The following is a 24,130-nucleotide window of genomic DNA, read 5'->3' as shown; positions in this document are numbered from 1 at the left end:
TCTCTGAACTCATCTCTATATACTCACCCAACCGCTTACTACGATCCTTTACTGACCTGCTACTCAACTCTTCTCTCATTGTGTCCACACACGCTCGCATTCAAAACTTTAAAAGGGCTCCTCTGGAATTCTCTCCCACAGTCTAAATTTCTCCCACCTTTTCTGCTTACAAGAAATCTTTTAAAACGCACTTATTTAGAGAAGCCTACCCTCACTCTGCTACCAAATGCAATACCAGGTTAAAATCAAATGTCCTCTTTTTGCACAGGGCCTTCCTCACCTTTTGTACCGGTATTGGTTGTGATATATATAACTCCATATGTTCCATAGCTCCAGCATATTTCACAGCACTGTAAAGTATTTAGTTGTATAAACACATTTACTTTACAGTACTGTGAAATATGCTGGAGCTATATAAATACATGTCAATAATGATAAAATAATAAAAGATTTCCAAAACTTTCCTTTCTCCTCCTCCCTGCATTCACTATACATAGGTTTTTTTCTGCACAAGCTATGAGCACAGTTTTCCCATGTTCTGTTACTTGAGTCTGTCGATCCCTGGTAAATCATCTAGGGGTCTATTAATTATGCTGTGTAAAAATGGAGTGAAACATTACAGGTGATGCTGCTCACTGATACCAATCAGATCTTTGCTTTTGTTTTCTAACTGTTGAAATCTAATTGCTGTGGGCAATGTCACTGGTAATGCTTCACTTCATATTTTTACACAGCATGATAAATAGGCTCCTAATGTATTTAAATTCTCCACAAGATTCACAGGAGGGATTTGGACCAAGAAACCACTGCACACACATCAACTCTTTGAAGTTTTGTCACATTTTGCTGACCCCTAGTGGTGGGATCAGCTTTAACTGAAAACAACTTGCTTCAGAGCAGCTATGTTGGTCTCTCTCAGAAATGAAGTCTTCAGCAACAAAACCTTGTACTGTGTGTTAACCACTTCTTTATTTTACCTTTAGGGCACTTCGGGACTTGGTTTTAGCATTGCAGGTGGCACAGATAACCCACACATAGGAGATGACACAAGTATTTTTATTACAAAAATTATTTCTGGAGGAGCAGCGGCACAAGATGGAAGATTACGGTAGTTAAATCTGAACTTTCTATATTCTATATAGCTGAAATCAGCAAACCAGTCCATAAAGGTGTTTTACTGATTGCATGCTCGTATGAAAATCATTCTCATTTTAAATGACCGTTAAACAAAAATACCTGCCAGTGTGTATTTATGCAGAATACGCAGAATTGGCACATTGTTTTCTTGTTTGAAGAATTAATTCATTGCAACATAGATTTCAAGGACCTCCCCCTGCCGCCACTAAATTTGTTAAAGGGATTCAGTCATAATTTTTATGGTGTAGTTTTCATTTCTAAATTACACTGTTTACACTGCAAATAATTATTACAATTGAATACCTGAACCAACAAGTGTATTTTTTTTTAGTTGTAATATTGGTGTGTAGGCAGCCATCTCAGGTAATTTTGCCTGTTCAAGTGCTTTCGGTGCTTTTCATGTCACTTTAGGATGCAACTGCTTTCTGGCAGGCTGTTGTTTCTCCTACTCAATGTAACGGAATGTGTCGCAGTGGTACCTGGATTTTACTATTGAGTGCTGTTCTTAGATCTACCAGTCCAGTTTTTGTGCCAGCCTACCACTGCAATTTGAAAAGCTGTTATTTTGTGATAGGGTGCTGCTATCTGGTTACCTTCCCATTGTTCTGTTGTTAGGCTGCTGGGGGGGGTGATATCACTCCAACTTGCAGTACAGCAGTAAAGAGTAACTGATGTTTAACTGATGTTTATCAGAGCACAAGTTACATGACTGGGGGCAGCTGGGAAACTGACAATATGTCTAGCCCTATGTCAGATTTTCAAAATTAAATATAAAAAATCTGTTTGCTCTTTTTAGAAATGGATTTCAGTGCAGAATTCTGCTGGAGCAGCACTATTTACTGATACATTTGGGGGGGAAAAAATTCCCATGACCGTATCCCTGGAAGTTGACTGCATATCTTATATGTGTCAGACTCCTGTTTAATTCCTACTGGTGCAGAGTTGCCCAGTGTAGCCACTCTTCTACTCAAGTCCTAGGCCTAGGGTGTTGGCATTTTTGGTTTTTGTATATGAAGGATTAGTGTATTTGAGCATAAATCTCAAGGTCCTACTATTCAGCAGTCACTAGAGTGATATGGATTGCTTTTTTGTCTATTCCACCTTACAAATGAAAGAGTTATCTGTCTGTTTCATAGGTTATATACAGGTATCGGATCTATTATCTGGAATGATTGGGACATAGGGTTTTCCATAATTTGGATCACCACACATTGTCTGCTAAAAATCATTAAAGGAACAGTTCAGTAGGCTGTGCAAAATAGAAAATGTTTCTAATATATTTAGTTTTATTATTACAGAGAAAAAAGGAAACAATAAAACACTAGAATATCTGCTTAATGGCTTCTATGAGCCTTACCTCTGTACCTAACAATCTTTTAAAGAGTATGCCATATAGATATGCATTGTCCTGAGCCTTCAGAATAGCACGGCAATTATCTTAGTGGAGCTGTTTTTACCTGGATTTCATCAGTACCACAGTTACTAAACCCACAATTCTGCCTTCAGGGTTAATGACTGTATATTACGAGTGAATGAAGTGGACGTACATGATGTTACACACAGCAAAGCTGTTGAGGCGTTAAAGGATGCAGGATCTATTGTCCGTCTGTATGTCAGAAGCAGAAAGCCCGCAACAGAGAAAATAATGGAGCTAAAGCTTGTTAAAGGCCCCAAAGGTGAGTTCAGTATTACAAATGTTTTCCTCATTTCCTTAATTAGTTAACATAATGCTTGCTCACTTATAACCACTCATCACTAAACCTTTTTACTGGGATTGTTTGTTTGTTGCTTGAAGAATATAACAATGTTAAAAGGGGGAAACTATTCTATTTGCAAAACATATTTGGATGTAAGCTTACTACTTAAACTTAATTGGCTTCTCATATGTTTAAATGTGAAATGTAGGTAGAATTTGGCGTCTGCTCTACCTTCTTTACCCCTGTGAAAGTTTCTTAGCAACCATAATGAAGGAGCATGGCAGAAATAAGTGGCAGTTATAGGTGGGTGTTGGTTGACTATCTTAAATGAAAGGTTATGCTGGCTAACTATGGAAAATCTTACCTTTAATCATCTGACTTATTGCCTGCTTATTATTTTCCTGAAACTAGTTCAGAATTCTTCATTTTTGTTTGTTTAGGAGATAGGAGAACCTATTGCAAAAACAAGCTTTATTACCATATTGTAGGTACAGTTTTGGAAAAAGAGCACATTTTATGCCATAATTTGACATAGGGTTGCCACCTGTCTGGATTTCACCCGGACAGCCGTATTTGGAAGGGAACTATTCGTCCTAACAGATGGGTATAAGATGGTATAATACACAAAAGCCATGAATATCTTGTAAATTATAGCCTTATAAACGGTGAGTTCTGATGTCATCAGTTATAAACGGTGAGTTCTGATGTCATTTCTGTCACATGACTCACCGAAATTTGTGTATTATAATAAATAAATTACCCCCAGTTGCAAAATATGAGGATATTAGAAGTTACCTCGGAGTTCCATGACCTGTATAAAAACACTCGGCCTTCGGCCTCGTGTTTTTATATGGTCATGAAACTCCTCGGTAACTTATAATATCCTTATATTTTACAAAAGGGGGTACTTTATTCACTATATAATATCTCCTCGTAACAAATATATTATTTATTATGGTGTGAACCGCAAGTGATAGGGCGTATGGATGTATTTTGGTAGTCCATTTATTGCCTCATAGCTGACCCCCCCCTGCATTTTATGGTCCACCAGTGCTTTTTGCCATGACAAGCAACAGGGATTTGTTTGTTCATATGTTTCCATGTCGAAAAGGTTTTAGCATTTATATTCTGATGTCTGGGGGGAGACTCAAGATAAAGGTAGTCTATGAGGTAAAGATTTTTTCAGTTCTAAATTCATTATCTTCCAAACTTTTGGCCAAAAAGAAAAAAATAATATCCAACAGGGAAAAAGGTAGGTGCATGATTTACAGAAGCAGATAGGACTGAGCACTTTTTTCAATACACCATGCATTCCTACCAGTCTTTGCCTTTCTGTTAGAAATAGTGCTCTCTTATCCTACTAGAACCAAAGTTTCTTTTAACTTTGTACTTAGGGGCAGATTTATCAAGAGTCAAATAGTAAATTTGAATTTTCCAGTGTCAAATTTCACACGTTTGAATTGTAATCTAGAGTCCTGCGTGGGTCCTTTTTTTGGAACCCACAAGTACCTTATCCGCAACCCGGACCCGCTGACCATCAAGAATTAGTAAGTTCTGTCACTGTAAACCGGAATGAGAATAATGTAAATTGCCAGCGTCAAAACATACCAGGCTACTTTTAGCCGCATGTCATTCCAAAACGCATGGAGACCCTTTTCTGAGCGACTTCACTGAAATAGACAATTCCATTTCCAAGTATTGAAATCTACCAACGTAAAACACACTGGGAGATTAGTAGTCACGATTGTATGTAAATATACGTCATTTCCTGGGCGGCAGTTTTAAATTGTTCTGTCCCAGCATCTTGGCATCCATTCACCATTCATAATAAAAACACGCAGCGGAAACCACGGGTATGAGAACATGCCAAGGAAATCACTATAGATGCACGACTTGTCGCCGAAATGCAAAAAAACTAATTTGCGGTGACATCTCCCTGTGTGTCACTGCCCTAAAGGGCAACTTTATCTTCATTAGCAAATCTGTAATAATACATACAAGATGATCCTAAAACTCCCAGAAATGTGTTCAAGCTTTCACAAACTGCCACATTTTGTAAAATGGACATGGTACTTAGGGGTGTGGCCATAAAATGGGCATGGTCACGCTATGCATGGCAGATCTTATTGCCCTACTTTACATTTTTCAAATGCTGGAAGGAATGATGCAGCTGAGGAGGAGGAAAGTTGGTGTAGAGGGCCTGGCACTTTCCTAGCTAAACCAGTAACCAACCCTTGTACCCTAAAAGGTGTTATGTATATTATACAGTAGTATAATCTGGGTTGATGTCTCTCCTGGCAGCTATCTGGAGGGATGTGATCTTGACTTTCTTACTGTCGCTGCAGCCTAGCAAAGATGATGATAGTCGTGCTCGTTTAAGACAAATGTGAAAGTTTTATATATTTAATCTAGCTGAGAAATATATTAATGATCTATTTCACTGAATTTGATATTATTTGGATGCTGTCTTTCCATATAAAACTCCATTCAAAAGTGGTCGCTTTGTTGGCCAACGTTCCACATATTCCACTAGACTTTTTTTTTTTTAAATCTTTAGTTCAAAGGGGAACAAACTGTCAAATCAAATCAAATTCCTGATTGGATTGGCCTGACGTCAAAAAATTGTGTAACAAGATAAATGCACTGCCTACTTACACATCTCCCTACTGGAACCTCTAATAAAATCTCTGTGTCTTGTCAGCATATGTTCCCATATTAACCCATTCCTTTAGAGCACTACTTCTCTCAATCAACACAGTCTAAGCATGGCTCATGATGTTACTAGCAGAAGGCCAGGCAAATAATGTAGGAAAGCCTAACAGTGCTGGAAAGCTCCTTCTGTCTTAAAGTAACTGTTCAGTATAAAAATAAAAACTGGGTAAATAGGCTGCGCAAAATATTCCCCCCCCCCAATATATTTAGTTATCCAAAAATTTAGTGAATAAAGGCTGGAGTGACTTGATGTGTAACATAATCGCCTGAACCCTACTTCCTGCTTTTCAGTTCTTTTGGTTTTCACTGATTGGTTACCGTGCAGTAACCAATCAGTGACTTAAGGGGGAGCCACATCAGTCATAACTGTTTGCTCTTGAATCTGAGCTGCATGCTAAGGTTCAAGTGCAAACTCACTGAACTATTATGTCCCATGTGGCCATGTGGCACCCCTTAAAGTCGCTGATTAACTCCGAGTTAGAGCGCTCAAAAGCAGGAAGTTGTTTTCTGTTCTGTTAGACATCCTGTCACTCCAGCCATTATAGATTACATTTTTGGGTAACTAACTATATTAGAAATTTTGCACATACGATCTATTTACCCAGTTTTTATTTTTACACTGAACTGCTTCTTTAAGAATCTTAAATGCCACATGATACACTAAGGGGCAGATTTAAATGTGTTTAGAGCTTAATAGATAAAAACTCACCCATGCACTATTCATTACTATGACATTTTTTGAATTGTATTTATATTAATAGGTGAACGTTAGGACTCCCTTTTTGTCTATTAAGTTCTTAATTATATTCATTATTTACAGGGGTTTGCATTTGGGGCTTTCTTTGCACTGCAGGTCCTCTGGCTTATTTAGAGGAAGGCAATCATTCTTATTCCAGCTGATTAGATTGTGTCATAGTTGCATCATTCCTTCTAGCACTTTGTTAGACATGTAGAGCTGCCAAAGTAAAAATGCCTTCTATTGGGATATTCCAATAAAATTCATCTGAATCATTTGTTAAATAAGATGTCCTAGAAGCCTAATATTGTGTGATCATTACAGCTTTTGCTAATAGCACAGTATATAAAATGCAAAATCTCTCTCTAAAACAAAATCTTATCCTATGAAAAAGAAAAAGTGGCTGCTGCTGATGTTCACGTAAGCTGTGTTTCTAAGCAACATCCAGCTTGTTCGGCAATAAGCTTGCCATAAGCTTTTTGACTCGTTAAGCTGGGGATAAAATTTGAGTTTTTTAAATACAAATAAAAAAGAAACATTATTTTGATTTGGTAAACTGTATTTAAAAGAACTGTTTTCTTTTAAATACAGACCTAAACACACACAGTTTTATCTTGTTGTAACTTAGGTTTAATGGGCTTTTTTATGTCAAATGCCAGCAGGTTTTGTCTTTTAATGTTAAAGCTGATCTAAACCACCAAATAACATTTTGCTTGATGAGAAAAGTTTCTGAGCAACTTTTCAATATACCTATAATATTTTTTTTTTGTGTTAAAGTTACTTGTATATGTGAGTGCTATTAAAAGCAGTACTAGTATTCATTTCCAGCACTAACTGCTTCTTTACAAATCTGTTTATCAGTTAGCTTTTGCTATAATGATCCCACAAGCAGAACCATCAGTGCCGAAACTCTTTTAAAAGCAATAACTTAACTTAAACTAACTTAACTTAAAAACAGCTGAAAAATTTGAAATTCAAGCACATCAAAAAGCTGCTTAGAATTATATTCATTAGTCATTTTTGATTTACTACTTCTTTCAGATGGGTTAATATGTTTTGCCTTTTCATAGAATACATTTAAACATGTTTATTTTTTTTATTGCCCCGTGTTTATTTCAGGTCTTGGGTTCAGTATAGCCGGGGGTGTTGGAAATCAGCACATACCTGGAGATAACAGCATTTATGTGACTAAAATCATTGAAGGTGGGGCTGCTCACAAAGATGGAAGGCTTCAGATTGGGGACAAACTTCTAGCAGTAAGTAATGTAAATGAGAGTGATCAAACACAGTTTTTAAATTCCCAATTTAGTTTTTATGTGATATAAATGATATCAATTCAGCATTGTTCCTTTTCTGTCCACCTATAATACCTTTTACCTCTTTCAGTTTAGTGAAATTTGGCTGCTCTTGTTTGTGACCAATGCGTGCAATATTACACCATTTGAATATTCTAAGTTGACATAAGTCCAAATTTATGTGGCCAGAATTAGTAATCGTATTCTACCAAACCCATCTGAAATGTAATCCTAACTGATCCTTTTACTTTTCAATGTTTCCTGATTTAGCTAAAAATACTATCCTTGTGAAATGTTCGTTATAGACTTCAATGAATAAATAATTGTACCATACCATTTAACTAGATTAATGTATAGAGCTGTGAGTGTGATCTTCACTATTGGCACTATCTGTTACTATATAAGGGCCATAGAGGCTATCCTTGTTTTTTCAGAGCTCAGGCTACACAACAAAAATAAGGGGCACAAAAGGAAACAAGCCCTCCTTACTATAACTGAAAGGAGAAAGTTAATTAAATACATTTAACTGTTATGGCTCTTGAGAAATGTGATAAGTAAATTAAAAACAGCTCACGTCTTGATCTCCGATTGCAGGGACACGTTTACCTGAGCACACTTGAGGACAACTTTTACTACTTTTTCTACTTTTTTAGGAACAAATTCTAAAGTGTATTCATTCACCACCAAGGGAGGTCTTAAAATGTGGAAGGGGATCAAGACTAAAGTGTAAATCGTTTCTTTAATGTTGGCCCTTTAAGGAGTTTCCAGGAATGTCGAGGGGGTCATTTACATATAGATATAGCTGTGGCATGATCATGTACTATTAATGCTTAATATGGATTGGACCATATCAGATTCACTGGGATGGCAATGACTTTATATATCTGTATGCTTTGAATGAAGTACAGTATTGGGAACTCTGAAAACTCATGAACCATTAGGGGGTTATTTATTAATATCCAAAAAGTTGTCACTATTTTATGAAAAGTACTCTGACTAAATAGGCACAGAGTTCCCGCCCCTATTTATCAATACATTTTTCCGAAAATTTCTTGTGAGGGAACTGCAAAAACATTGGATTATTGAACAAAACTCAGCACATATCAGAATATAAACAGGACGTCTGCCATTGACTTCTACATGAACTCGGCAGGTTTGAGTTGGAGTACTTTTTTATTTGGACTTTTAACACCATCAAGGTTTAATGAATCGCAAAAAAAAGTTTTTTTTCCCCTCAGAAAAAATTTAGTTTTTTCCTTTAAGTCCGCCCAGAAAAAAATTGGACTTTAATAAATAACCCCCTGTTGTTGTTTAAATCAAACATGTATAAAAGTAAATCTTTGATGGCTAAGTTACAGACCTGCTTGCCTAACCTAGTCTTACAAAATCTAACCATGTAGAAAGTCCTTTTCCCAAATCCTTTTACTCTTACTTAGTGCACAGACAGTAAAAGGGGGCCTCCGCTTTGACTAGAATGCATGAAAGAACTGGACCAGGGAACCTTGTGCAAAAATAAGTTATTGATGAATATAAATTTAGTTCTCTTCCAGCTAAAACAAGAAAATTAGCTTTTCTATTTCCAGTCTCTGCTGGTATTTAATCAGCGTACAGTTGCACAAATTAATAGTATGTGGCAGTTTTACATTGTAGTCTATAGAAAAGAATGCCTCCTTGTAGAACATGAGAGAAGTTGTAATTGCATGAGAGAAAAACCTTTCAACCAGTCTAAAACAATTGTACTACAGATATGGGACCTGGATGTTTTTTTTGAAAACCGATCTACATACCTTATATACTAGAAAATTATGTAAAAATTAAATAAACCCAATAGGCTGTTTTTTCTTCCAATACGGATTAATTATATCTTAATTTGGATCAAGTACATGGCACTGTTTTATTATTACAGACAAAAAGAAAATTTTTAAAAAATGTGGATTATTTGGATAAAATGGAGTCTATGAGATAGGGCCATTCAGTAATTTAGAACTTTCTGGATAAGTTTTCCGGATAATGAATCCCATACCTGTATTAAGAGATTTTATCTCATCTGTAGGTGAACTCTGTGTGCCTAGAAGAAGTTAGCCATGAAGATGCTGTGACTGCTTTGAAAAATACATCAGATTTTGTTTGTTTGAAAGTAGCGAAACCAACAACAATGTACATGAATGACAACTACGCTCCTCCAGATATCACCAATTGTAAGTTTGTTGTTGTTACCAGTTGCTTTTCCTCACTGTCATGCCTCTCTTTATGTACAAAAGGAATGTTCTCAGTTGCCTGGCATAAATGCAGCTTTTTCAGTATAAGTCCAGGTAGTTTTAATTTGTGGATATACCGGTATAATTAGCATTAGTGATGTGCGGGCCGGCCCGATACCTGCGGATCGGTTGGGTTCAGGCCGACCTCATACCCCAATTTGCGGGTGGGGGGGATTTTGAGCTCTTCTTCCTGCTTTCCCTTCCTGCCACCTTACACTTCCGGGTTCCCGTTTTATAACCCTTTGCCTGCTTGCCCCACCCCTTTTGTGACATCATCAGTGGGCAGGGCTATAAAAGGAACCCAGAAGTCGGGCTCAGGCAGGCGCAGGTGGAGGAAGGCCAGGTTGGGTACTGGTGCGGATTTCACTAATTAGCATTGTAAAATGAAACTGATCTTCTTGCATTTTATGCCTAAAACACCTATTATACTTCTAACTGTATTCACACTATAATATAGTCCCAATTTCCGTGTGGTAAATGATGTGGTGCTCTATCTGAAAGCTCTGTTGCATAGGACAGCTTCGTTCAACAGCAGGAATTATGGAAAAATCAGATGGCACTCACGTAGCTGAGTGCCATCTCAGGATACAGGTAGAAGTAGGTAGAAGGGAGGAGTTTGTTACATTTCTGAATTAATGAGGACATGTTGCAGTCTTAGGGGCAGTTTTATCAAGGGTTGAATTTCGAAGTTTCCCACAACTTCCATAAACTCTCATTAATGCCAATTCGAAAAAAAACAACCAATCGAAATTGATTTTTTAAAAAAAATCACATTTTTTTAAATTCGAGTGAATGGGTTCGACCTGCAAACTCGAAACAAATTTGATTTGAGTATTTTCGACAAAAGAAAATTTGATTTTCAAAAGTCCACTAAACGACTCCAAATTTATTGTAGGACGTCCCCCATAGGCTACAGCAATTTAATCAAATAATCAAATTTGAATTCTTAAAGGGACAGTACATTCAGAATTTGACTTTCTTTTTGTTTCTCGAATCGAATTTCGACTATTGCCTAGTCGAATTACACTAAAATAATGTTTAGCACTAATTTCTTATTGTTCCAGCATATTCTCAGCAGGTGGATAACCATATCAGTCCATCAGGATTTATTGAGCATCCATTGCCTCCATCCCCTGGTCGATATTCCCCAGTCCCAAAAAGAATGTCTGGAGATGATGATTTCACACGGTAAGGAATCTAAGAATCTATATAAGAATTTAAAAAGTTTTCATTATTTACTTATTTTTTCATTATTTTTTTTTTAATCATAAACATTTATAGGCTGTCCTTTCTTGCACAGGGAACAATTGATTTTCAGCAGTAAACAAAAATCCTAACAGAATCAACAGAGAGTATAAGGCAAAAAAAATAAAAAATTAACTGAGCCAACATTGGTTAACATTCTGCCTTTTTATGTTACACAATATCCTAGGCGCATTCCTCTGCAGCCTAGCAGCAGGAAAGAGAAGAAGTGTAAGGATCAGCAAGGAAAGGGGGGGGGAGGAGTCATGGTTGAAGGCCATGAGACTTTCCTTTTGCTCTTGGCCCAACTCTGGTGATCGCTGCCTCATGTTCATTTTAATGGGAAGCACATGGCCATGTTGGTATTAATGTCTTTTCCCAATCCTCCAGGCACTTGTAGTAAAAACTGGTGATTAACTGACTTACGCATTTCGTGTTCTCACAACACTTAATTATAGGCCTATGATTAAGTTTTGAGAGAACACGAAACGCGGCTGTTTGCAGCCTTCCTGACATTTGAGGTTTTTTCAGAGAAAAAAAAACTCAAATCAAGTTTTTCTAATTCGATTCACGTTTTCGGGTCGATTCAATTAGTCCGAGCCGAGAAAATTCGATTTTATAAATACATTTCAATTGGCGGAATTTCGAGTTTATAGGAGTTTAAAAAAACTCGGATGAATTTGAAATTCGACCCTTGATAAATGTGCCTATGTTTTAATTTTATCACTAGCCATTTGACCTTCCTGAATGTTTTTGGTTTGTGGTAGAAAACTAGATTACTCAGAGGAAATATAACTTGTAAATTTCAGAGCACACTGCTGCTGAGTGTTGAACACTGGAAATAAGCATTGTAGAAATTATTTGTCTATATGTAAGCAAAAGCTTTTGGTGAAGGAAACTGATTTCCTACAAACAGTTCTTGCATTGAAGTATTTAGTGGGAACTTGGCATGGGAAAAAATGCTGGAATCTGTCAAGATGAAGTAATGCTTTTTCCTGCCTATTTAGTAGAAATCTTATATAGTGCATCACCTTATTAACATAATTTCTACAGAAAAGCAATTTGTTGTATATCTCTCCCCCTCTTCTCCTCTCCCCCCCCTCTATGTTTATAGCAAAGAACATATGCCTGATAAACGTATTCTTCCTGTTTGGATGAAAAAAATGTATTATTATGAGCTTTACATGATCATTGCTTTCCATTTACAGATACTACCCACCTTAAAGGGGACCTGTCGCCCTAAGAAATCATTTCAGATCCTATTTTATCATGTTATTCAAGCAAAATAAACTTTACTTAAACTATATAAATTATTCAAATCTTGTTCCCTTCAGTCTGAGAATTCACAGTCACAGCAAGCAGGCAGTAGCCATTTTGTAAACACTGTTATTAAGGCAAGCCTTCTATCATCCCAAAATCTTGTTTATGAGCCAGAATGAGGCACCTGATGAACCTGCCTATGCACTTGTTATAAAATTAATTAAGAAGGAAGGAGGGGGAATGTAAAAAGAGCAGTGACATCTTCTAGAAGTGCAGAATAGAAAATGAAAGCAACTGCCTGCCCCGCCTCTATGCCTAAGGCATAGAGGTGGGACAGGCAATAAATGATTTTATTAGAAGGAAAGTTAACTCTTACAATAATAAATGAATACTCAGACTCTACAGTCACACAAGGTATCAGTTAGTTATAATAAGGAAAAGAAAAAAGGAACCTTGTTTTGTAACTGTATCAAACACTACACCTCTGTAGTTCACCCACTTCTCTCCACATATAGTTTCGGTTTGTTGTATAATTTAACAGGGGAATCCTTAATTGTTACAATAATCCAAACCGAAACTATGTTGGTAATCTTAGAAATGAACTGATAACACCAGATAAAAATGTTACAAAGTTGCTTGTTGTTAAAATCTAGTGAATCTGACTCTTTTCTGCAGAATATGACAAGTCATATGCAGTATTCACCTTCAAACACCTTTAACCAGTAATTCTAATAAAGAAAAACCTTTACAATAACAAACGATACCAATTGTAAAGGTTTTTCTTTATTAGAATTACTGGTTAAAGGTGTTTGAAGGTGAATACTGCATATGACTTGTCATATTCTGCAGAAAAGATTCAGATTCACTAGATTTTAACAACAAGCAACTTTGTAACATTTTTATCTGGTGTTATCAGTTCATTTCTAAGATTACCAACATAGTTTCGGTTTGGATTATTGTAACAATTAAGGATTTCCCTGTTAAATTATACAACAAACCAAAACTATATGTGGAGAGAAGTGGGTGAACTACAGAGGTGTAGTGTTTGATACAGTTACAAAACAAGGTTCCTTTTTTCTTTTCCTTAAGGCAATAAATGATTGACAGATTAAACTTTTAAATGTATTTGTAAAAGGTATGCATGTTTAAATAAAAAAAAAGAATTTGGGTTTCGTGCTTAATTTGAAAAGGACTTTGATTTTACAGCTGTTTATGTCTGGGTGACAGGTCCCCTTTAAACTGCCTAATTTAGTGTAAATAAAGATAATGAACTCTGTATAAACAATCACTTTGTTAGCACTATTTAGGTTTAAAACTAATGCAGCAGGCTATTTAACTTCTCTGATTAAGTTGTCCATACAAGTTCGGATTTTATTTGCCGTAAAACAAACATTGGGATACCGATCTAACATTTAAATGGAACAATCTGAAATAAATATTCAGATTAAAATTCTAGGATTAAAGTCATAAAAATTACAAATATGATGTTTTGGCCATTAACAATTGCCAGACAATCGTACAAAAATCATGTCCTGAAAATACATTGTAGGTCACCCATGGATATCAGCAGATAGGCAATACATGAACAGATATTGTTATCCAACAGAAATTTTATAATCTGCTTGATCGCCATGTTACGATAATCGTGGGACTGAAATATGGAGCCCACACATGATCCGAAAATTGTATGAAACTTTGTTTTGTGGTCAATACAACCAGGTTATATGTATGTTATAAATGTTTTATGTGGGATTATCTCTAAATTTCTCAACCTTGATACCATCAGTTTATTATCTTACAGTTGGATTTTTTTCTTTTTCTTGCAGAGAACCAAGGAAGGTTGTTTTACAGAGAGGTACAACAGGACTTGGCTTCAACATTGTTGGTGGTGAAGATGGAGAGGGTATTTTCATCTCTTTTATCCTAGCTGGAGGTCCAGCTGATCTGAGTGGAGAACTCCAGAAAGGGGATCGCATTATGTCTGTATGTTTCATTCAATAATTCCTGTTCTGTGTCATTTGAAATCCAGACTGTTATTTGCAGTAGAATAAGTTATACTTTGTGTCTATTGGGTGATGAAATTCCACCACAGTTTAGAAATTATTATTATTCTACCTCTTCATCTAACTTGTCAACTCAACCCGTATTAGGGTCCTGCATTGGGCTAGGTACCTGCAGAATGCCTGCAACTCATTCGGGATTTGGCTGCAAAAGAGATTATTTCCTGAATATGTTTACAGTATTCCCAGCAGAGGCATTCTTGTAGGCTGTGGGTGGCTGTTGAGATTTGTTAAAAAAAAAAATAGTACGATCATGCTCCATTCTGTTCTGGCCTGTTAATGACATCACTCCTGGTTCCCCCATATCCATGCCACCACCATTACAGATGCCACTTGCAGTTTTTACAGACTTCCAGTAGAGGGCAGGCTATAGGAAATCCCTTAGTTGTTCAGTTTTGGGTAGGCTGAAGCTTCAGAGAATATGAGCCCAGGACATATTTTGTCGGTGCGGTCATGTGTCTCCTAAAATAGGCACAAGTTGGCTGTATGTAATGTATTTTATGGAAAGATGAGAAGGTTCTTTTAGTTCCTTTAAAAACAATGTGCAGAAAATTAATGTTTGAAGATTTTTTTTTTTTTTTAAAAAAAAAAAAAGCATTTAGTGCAAAAAAACATTCTCATTTATTGTATTATATTTATTAACATTTGATACTTAATTTTGCAGGTGAATGAAGTTGATCTCAAATCTGCCACTCATGAGCAGGCAGCAGCAGCCTTGAAGAATGCTGGCCAGACAGTGACCATTGTTGCACAATACCGTCCAGAAGGTAACCTGCAATATAGATTTATTAATTTTACATATTGCATTTGTTTCCACCAACTTAGCTTTAATGCTTCATTACTGGTGTCAATAATTTCTTTTAGAAGTCCAAACATATTAAATATTCAGCTACAGAGCATGAGATTATAGGTCAGTACTGCATAGAAGGTCATTAGTCACTATTACAGTACAACAACATTCACCTTATTGCATTGCAAATGTTAATTGTGCATTGCTAACTTTTAAGAACTCTTTAAAACCTTTTCTGTTAAGAAGTTTTATTACAAACACGCACTATAAGTTTTATTACAAATGCGCACTTTCTCCAACTATAACATTTGCTATCACTATCCTACTGTCGCGTCAGGAGCAAAGGGTTTGCAATGAAAATATTTATTCGCATTGCAAACTTTTTTCCGTTTGGGTTCTTTATTACATTCCCCCATTAAAGTTTTAGCAAGCATAATGTTTATCTATTGGAGATTAAAAAGACACTGAATAATTAACATGGGTTCTTACTAGTGATTTATAAAGAGGCATATTTTTGCTCTCCTCACAAGATTCTATACGCCATTTATTAAAGCACAATATGGTGCTGGCTGCTGTAACATTGTTAATCATAAAATGACATAGCAAAATAGATAAAGTATGTTCATTTTTAATTTGAAAGCAACAAATCAAAATACTTGTTCTACTTTTTTCCTGCTGCTTTAGTTAATATGTTACTCTATCAAGTAAATGGGGGGGCCCCCATTTGTGGTTCACATCTAACCCCACAAATAGATTACCATATATCACAACAACAGCAGAAAATAAACCAAGATAAATCTCAGTCAACCAAATCTGTTAGTTGCATACATCATGTAATTATATCTCCAATGAATATGCCCATTATGTGGATAATATTGAACACCTTAAGCAAATTAGAAAACAGAGAAGATCATCACATATACACACATCTTTTTGCAATAATCAAACAACCCTTGCTGGGTCCAGGACAATGGGCATAAATTTAAATAAGCAAACTCTACAGCATATAGATAGAGTGCATGTATGTACAGGTAGGGGATCCGTTATTCGGAAACCCATTGTCCAGAAACCTCAGAATTACAGAAAGTCCATCTCTCATAGATTCTATTTTATGCAAATAATTCTAGTAGTGACATTACCTAATTGATATTAAATATTTAATGTCAAAACACTCAGCACTTAATCTGAGGTTTAGCATTACAAATCCAGACATGTGATTTTTTTTTTTTTTTGTAGTGGTATCCTAGCAATGATCAGGTATTCTATCACAGTAGGCTAGGCTGCCATGGAAACACCAGGAGAGCATTCACATGCCAGCTTTCTGATCTGCCAAAATTCCTCTCTGGCATCTTTTAATTTATTTTCTATTGCAGTTCCACCTTTTGCTAAGGCATTGTACTTGAAAAGTAAATTTTAATAGTTATGGATTTTGGTAGTAAAATGCCAATATGATCATACAGGTAGGAATATACTGTTTATAGACACTGCTGCTAATGTTATGCTGTTTAAAAATAGCACTATGTTACATCAACATTGTAAAGTATTAAATAATGGATTTAAAAAGCATCTCCGGACACTTGTGTGCTCAGTACTGTACAGTACAGAAGAATTTGGAAATGCTTCTTTTATCAGTCCTGCAACCTCTGGTGGCCTGGCATCACAGCAGCATAGCATTAGTGTTGAAACACAAGTCTTTTATGGGGCCTTACAATTCCAGTTCTGATGCTTGGAATGTGTTCTCATTTTGAATTCTGTTTTTGAACTTTTATTCTTTTTTTTAAATTGAAGTTTTATTTGTAAGACATTTGTATTGTTCTGTTTCAATGGATACTACAGAGCTCTGCAGGTTTTTTGTTTTTTTTTAATGTTTTTCCAAGAATGTTCCAGATGTCTTAGTTGACAAAGCTTTTTGAACATTAGAAACATTTGAAAGAAACATCTTCTCAAATCAGTGTCCAATAGTATTAGTGGTGATATACCAGTAATATTTTGATCTAGCACCCGTGCATTTGTTTCGGCAGCTTTTTTATGTCTTCTTGTTGGAAATTACTCAAGCGCATTAACTTCAGTATTGCACTTTTAATGAACAGACAGGATCTTTATTCACAGTGTACTCCATTCTGCTTCAGATGGTTCTGCACTTTCATGGAATATCCCCATTTATTAATCACTTTCAGCATTACATGGTGTTCTGCTTAGTCTTTATTACGCCAGTGTATATTCCTGAATAAGTCAAGTTTGCAACAAATTACATATGTACATGGAGTAAAGCTGGCCACAGACGCAAAGATCCGATCGTACGATTCAATGTGCGATCGGACTTTCCCATCTCCCGACCTGCCACTAACCATTCAGATCAAAGTCTTACCATTCCGACCAAATAAAGTAGTTAAAGAACAGATCAGCCAATGTTCTGCCCCTTACTTAAGTGATTTAAAGGAAAACTATACCCCCAAAATGAATACTTAAGCAACAGATAGTTTATATCAAATTGAATGGCATATTAAAGAATCTTACCAAACTGGAATATATATTTACATAAATATTGCCCTTTTACATCTCTTGCCTTGAACCACCATTTCGTGACTCTATCTGTGCTGCCTCAGAGATCACCTGACCAGAAATACTACAACACTAACTGTAACAGGAAGAAGTGAGGAAGCAAAAGGCAGAACTCTGTCTGTTAATTGGCTCATGTGACCTTACATGTGGTTTGTATGTGAGTACAGTGAATCTTACGATCTCAGGGGGCGGCCCTTATTTTTTAAAATGGCAATTTTCTATTTATGATTACCCAATGGCACATACTACTAAAAAAGTATATTATTATGATAATGGTTCATTTACATGAAGCAGGGTTTTACACATGAGCTGTTTTACTCAGTATCTTATAATAGAGACCTACATTGTTTGGGGGGTATAGTTTTCCTTTAAGTGAAAAATAATTATATAAATAGTGACTCAAAAAAAGGGGACTCAAAAAAAAAAGGGACTAGTAAAAATTGTCCCAAATATCCATCAGAATAATAAAAATTTAAAAGGTTAAAACACCATCGAATATCGTATTAATATTAATTTTTATTATTCTGATGGATATTTGGGACAATTTGGGACAATTTTTACTAGTCCCTTTTTTTGAGTCACTAATTATGTATTTATGGCCTTTTACACTTAATATGTATTAACTATATAATTATTTTTCACTTAATTATGTAATCACTTTAACCAATTATGTCTGATTGATATGCTTTTAAATGCTATGAGCATTGATTCCTGGTATGCTTGACAAAGGGGTTCACCCCGAAACGTTTCATCCGCAAATAAACGAGCAAGGGTTTCCCTGCTAGAAATATCCTGTTGTGCCGGTGATTTTTCTCTTCTTTGACTGTTGTGGAGGCTGCCAATACCTCCTTCATCGAGCACCAGGTGACGGCCAGGGTGTGCGAGGTGACTCCTCTTTTCTTCCTACTAGTCTCCCACTGAAAATCGTACGATCGGCAATACACGCAGACATATTACCCGCAGCCGACAGAAATTTTCTAACCTGTCCGATCGACCAAACGACCGATCTCCGCCAGACAAAAAATGTCGGGACTCTGCACACATGTTCCGAAAATCGTACAAATCCTCGATTCGTACGATGAGATCTTTGCGTCTATGGTTAGCTTAAGAAAGCTTACTCATTGGTCAAATGTGGACCAACCTCTGTTTGTCATGTAAATAAACAGTCGCGTTGCATTTTAATGCCTTACATTATGTTTGACCTTAAATACATTTTGGCTTTATGACTTCTGACTGATCATCAGTTTGTATCTTGTTCTATATTTTTATTTATTTTATTAGAATATAGTCGTTTTGAGGCCAAGATCCATGACCTACGGGAACAGATGATGAATAGCAGCATTAGCTCAGGATCTGGCTCCCTGAGGACAAGCCAGAAGAGATCATTATATGTCAGGTATGCACACAAGGCTGCCTAAAGCTTAATTCTATTTTATATACAGTATTTATAGCATTTTGTAATTGCTCTTTCTTGTGTATGTCTCGCTCTCTCTCTACTATATTTAAGTACACTATATTTTTATATGAATGTGACCTAAAACATCATCTGATTTTCAAACAAGTCTTAGAAAACGTAGTTAAACAAATGAAACAAACATTACTAATCATTAAAAAAAATTATCCAATAACACATCTGCTTGTGGCAAAAGTAAGTGAATCCTTAGGATCATCATATAATTTCAATAAGTTGAAATCAGGTTCTTGTGTTTTCAGTCAGTGGAATAACAATCAGGTGTGAGCGAGAGATCCTGTTTTATTTAAAAAAAACGGGGATCCAGCAAAGCCTTATTACACATACACATTAGTGGCTGTGTATCATGGCTCGTATAAAGAGGTGTCTGAGGACCTCAGTAAAAATCTGTTGATGCCCATAAAGCTGCAAACGGTTACAAGACTATCTATAAAGAGTTTGGACTCCACTGATCAACAGTCAGACAGATTGTGTACAAATGGTGGAAATTCAAGATTGTTCCTACCCTACCTAGAAGTGGTCGACCATCAAATATAACTCCAACTGAAAGACGTCTAATAGTCCGAAAGGTTACAAATGAACCCAGGGTAACTTCTAAGAAACTGAAGGCCTGTCTCACATTGGATAATATTGATGCTCACCATCAGGAGAACACTGAACAGCAATAGTGTATATCGCAGTGTAGTAAAGAGAAAAGCCACTGCTCTCCTCCAAAAATACTGCTGACTGTCTACAGTTAAAGATCATGTGGACAAACCAGAAGGAAAAAGTGTTTTGTGGACAGATGAAGCCAAAATAGAACGTTTTGGCTTAAATGAGGAGCGTTACATTTGGAGAAAGAAAAACACTGCATTTCAGCATAATAACCTTATCCCATCTGTGAAACATGGTAATGGGAGTGTTATGGTTGGGCGCTGTTTTGCTGCATCTGAGCCATGGGCGGCTTGCCATCATTGATGGAACAATTAACTCTGAACTATACCAGAGAATTCTAAAGGAGAATGTCAAGACATCTGTCCATGAATCTCGAGACAGTGGGACATGCAGCAAGACAATGATCCTAAATACACAAGATGTTCGAACAAAGAATGTTTAAAGAAGAATAAAGTTAATGTTCTGGAATGGCCAAGTCAAGGGTCCTGACTTTAATCCAATTGAAAAAGATCTAAAGTGAACAGTTCAAGTGAGGAAATCCAACAACATACAAGAACTGCAACTGTTCTACGGTATATGTAGCAATGGGCTAAAATTTGTCCAAGTCGATGTGCAGAACTGATCAACCGTTACTACAACATTTAGTTGCAGTTATTGCTGCACAAGGGGGTGTCACAACAAATACTGAGGGAAAATAAGTGAATATGCAGATATGCTATTGGATTTTTTTTCAATAAATACATGACCAAACATAATAATTTCTGTTTAATTTTAAGTTTTCTTCATCTACTTTTAGGGCTTGTGAGGAAAGCCACACTCACAAGTCTTAAATTGGTCAAAATGAGGAATTTAATGCAAAGCCAGGCCAACGTACTCCAGCAACTGGGAGGGGCGGGGGTGATTGTCCTGAACAGATAAGTAATATAGTAAACAAGTAACAAGTAAAATGGTTGTCTCACAAAGCAATGTTTTTTTTGGTGCCAGGTTCAGTAACCTCCATTTGCAAGGTGAAAAGAAGCAGAAGACAAATAACTGAAAACCTATTCGCAATGAAGACCAGGTTGCTAATAGGACATTCTGTAACATACTAAGAGTTCTAATAAATGGGGCTTGTTTATTAGCAGTGAGCAAATCTGCCCTGTTGCAGTAAGCTATGCCAACCAAATCAATCAAATTTATGATTTAATTGTTCTTGAAGCTGTCTATTGTTTGCAGTGCATTCAGTAAATAATGATCACAGTTACTTAGGTGTTCTGTGAATCGCACAATTAGAAACTATTAAAGGTTGTTTCAATTTTTAGTCACACTCCTGAACACAAATAAAAACAATATATACTTTAGTATTTCTTTGAACTTTTCCATAAAATTGCAAAATGCCCATGTTCACATTTATTATGTGAGGGTCAATTTGCCAGTATTTCTTTGGCTTCTTCACCTATGTTTCTAAATATAGTTGCTTCGTATTAACTTGTAAAATCGTTTTACTTTTTTCAGGGCTCTTTTTGATTATGATAAGACAAAAGACAGTGGCCTCCCTAGCCAAGGACTTAACTTCAAATTCGGAGATATACTGCATGTTGTTAATGCCTCTGATGATGAATGGTGGCAAGCACGTCAGGTTACAGCAGAAGGAGAAAGCGAGGAAATCGGCGTCATTCCAAGCAAGCGCAGGTAAATTTGTCACTCATTACATAAGAACCTAGAAATCAAAAATAATATGCATGTATAAATGTCATTTGCTATCACCATTTAGTTGGAATACAGTTTTTGTAATAATGGTCCTTCATATCAAAGTAGGGAAAAGACTTTGCACAATCTGCCATTACTAAGCTCCTACATACAGTGGTGTGAAAAACTATTTGCCCCCTTCCTGATTTCTTATTCTTTTGCATGTTTGTCACACTTAAATGTTTCTGCTCATCAAAAACCGTTAACTATTAGTCAAAGATAACATAATTGAACACAAAATGCAGTTTTTAAATGAAGGTTTACGTTATTAAGGGAGAAAAAAAACTCCAAATCTACATGGACCTGTGTGAAAAAGTGATTGCCCCCCTTGTTAAAAAATAACTTAACTGTGGTTTATCACACCTGAGTTAAATTTCAAAGGTTATAAAGCCATTTCTAAAGCTTTGGGACTCCAGCGAACCACAGTGAGAGCCATTATCCACAAATGGCAAAAACATGGAACAGTGGTGAACCTTCCCAGGAGTGGCCGGCCGACCAAAATTACCCCAAAAGCGCCGAGACAACTCATCCGAGAGGCCACAAAAGACCCCAGGACAACATCTAAAGAACTGCAGGCCTCACTTGCCTCAATTAAGGTCAGTGTTTACGACTCCACCATAAGAAAGAGACTGGGCAAAAACGGCCTGCTTGGCAGATTTCCAAGGCGCAAACCACTTTTAAGCAAAAAGAACATTAAGGCTTGTCTCAATTTTGCTAAAAAACATCTCAATGATTGCCAAGACTTTTGGGAAAATACCTTGTGGACCGACGAGACAAAAGTTGAACTTTTTGGAAGGTGCGTGTCCCGTTACATCTGGCGTAAAAGTAACACAGCATTTCAGAAAAAGAACATCATACCAACAGTAAAATATGGTGGTGGTAGTGTGATGGTCTGGGGTTGTTTTGCTGCTTCAGGACCTGGAAGACTTGCTGTGATAGATGGAACCATGAATTCTACTGTCTACCAAAAAATCCTGAAGGAGAATGTCCGGCCATCTGTTCGTCAACTCAAGCTGAAGCGATCTTGGGTGCTGCAGCAGGACAATGACCGAAAACACACTAGCAAATCCACCTCTGAATGGCTGAAGAAAAACAAAATGAAGACTTTGGAGTGGCCTAGTCAAAGTCCTGACCTGAATCCTATTGAGATGTTGTGGCATGACCTTAAAAAGGCGGTTCATGCTAAACCTACCGATCAAACACGTTTAAACCAAATATTTAGAACCTTCATATGGAACAGGAAACGCCCACGGATTAGTCTCTTTTATCTACAACAACCTAAAACTTTAGGCGGTCTCAATTTCCCTGACATTAAGGCCTACAATGAAGCGGCACTCCTTCGATATGCAGGAGACTGGATTCTTAATAGAGATCTATATACCACGCTTTCCTTAGACCAATATCACACTGACAACCACTCCTTAAATCATTTATTACATACACCTATACAACATATTCCAACACACACAAAAAACAATCCGTTATTCCTAGACACGTATAAGTCATGGCACTCAGTCAGGAAAAAGCAGAACGTATCACAATACATTTCCCCTTACATATCATGGATAGACAACAAAAACTTCATACCTGGTATACGGAATCCCATTTTACATCACTGGAGCGTCACTGGCCTACATAACATACATGACGTATTAGACAATGATTACTCAGTATTCTCTTTAGACAAAATGACTGAAAAATTTCCGTTTACTAATACCCACATATACTTGACTCTGCAAATCATTCACTTTGCGAACGCTACATTACAACTAACAACTACAGACAAAAACAACTTCCTGAACCAACTATGGAAGCACAAAACCAAGAAACTTACGACTTCACACATTTATCACTCCATTAAACCATTATTAAACGTAGATGACAAAGACAAACCTAACTTCAAATGGATTACGGAAATTCCTAACACCACAGAATTAGACATTTTGAGACAACATAGTAAAATTATGACATCACTTCCAGCAAGTAGATATCAGGAGATGTCATTAAAAATTATGACATCACTTCCAGCAAGTAGATATCAGGAGATGTCATTACAAATTCTCCATAACTCATACCTTACTCCAATTAGAAGATTTAAGATGGGTAACCTCTCCTCAGACGAATGCTTAAAATGCCACACCCCTGCAGCAAACCTGATACATACCTTATGGTCTTGTCCCTTAATGCAATCCTTCTGGACAGAAGTCATCTCTTATGGTGCACAGATGATTGGGAAACCTCTCCAAGCACATATAGAATGGGCCCTATTCAGCAATCCCACCTTTTCCACACAAATAGCAAAACCTGAAAAACACCTCATGGGAAGACTGGCTGCAGCAGCCAGGAAAACAATACTGCAACAATGGCTACACACTGATCCCCCTCCATTGATATTATTAAAAAAAAAATTACATCACATATTCCATATGGACTGGTTGGAAACTGTAACCAGGAAAGAACATGATGCACCGAAATTCTTCGACACCTGGTCTACCTATATGTCACACCTCCCACAACGGATCAGATGC

General features: G+C 36.6%; 1 protein-coding gene across 25 annotated transcripts in view; it reads left to right on the top strand.

Moving 5' to 3' along the window:
• The window catches only part of LOC108718075 (disks large homolog 1), a 129,137-nt gene that overhangs the window by 82,779 nt on the left and 22,228 nt on the right, over positions 1-24,130 (top strand). For all 25 annotated transcript variants that reach the window (XM_041564811.1, XM_041564807.1, XM_041564806.1 and 22 more), the window contains 9 exons: positions 984-1,108; positions 2,644-2,813; positions 7,402-7,538; positions 9,631-9,775; positions 10,900-11,023; positions 14,164-14,320; positions 15,062-15,164; positions 19,031-19,145; positions 21,369-21,545. In XM_041564811.1, coding sequence (XP_041420745.1) covers positions 984-1,108; positions 2,644-2,813; positions 7,402-7,538; positions 9,631-9,775; positions 10,900-11,023; positions 14,164-14,320; positions 15,062-15,164; positions 19,031-19,145; positions 21,369-21,545 — 1,253 coding nt within the window. The remainder of the gene's footprint in view (positions 1-983; positions 1,109-2,643; positions 2,814-7,401; positions 7,539-9,630; positions 9,776-10,899; positions 11,024-14,163; positions 14,321-15,061; positions 15,165-19,030; positions 19,146-21,368; positions 21,546-24,130) is intronic.

This window comes from Xenopus laevis, chromosome 5S (assembly GCF_017654675.1).
Source record: "Xenopus laevis strain J_2021 chromosome 5S, Xenopus_laevis_v10.1, whole genome shotgun sequence".
Taxonomy (NCBI): Eukaryota; Metazoa; Chordata; class Amphibia; order Anura; family Pipidae; genus Xenopus; species Xenopus laevis.
This window is presented reverse-complemented; position numbering and strand designations above follow the sequence as displayed.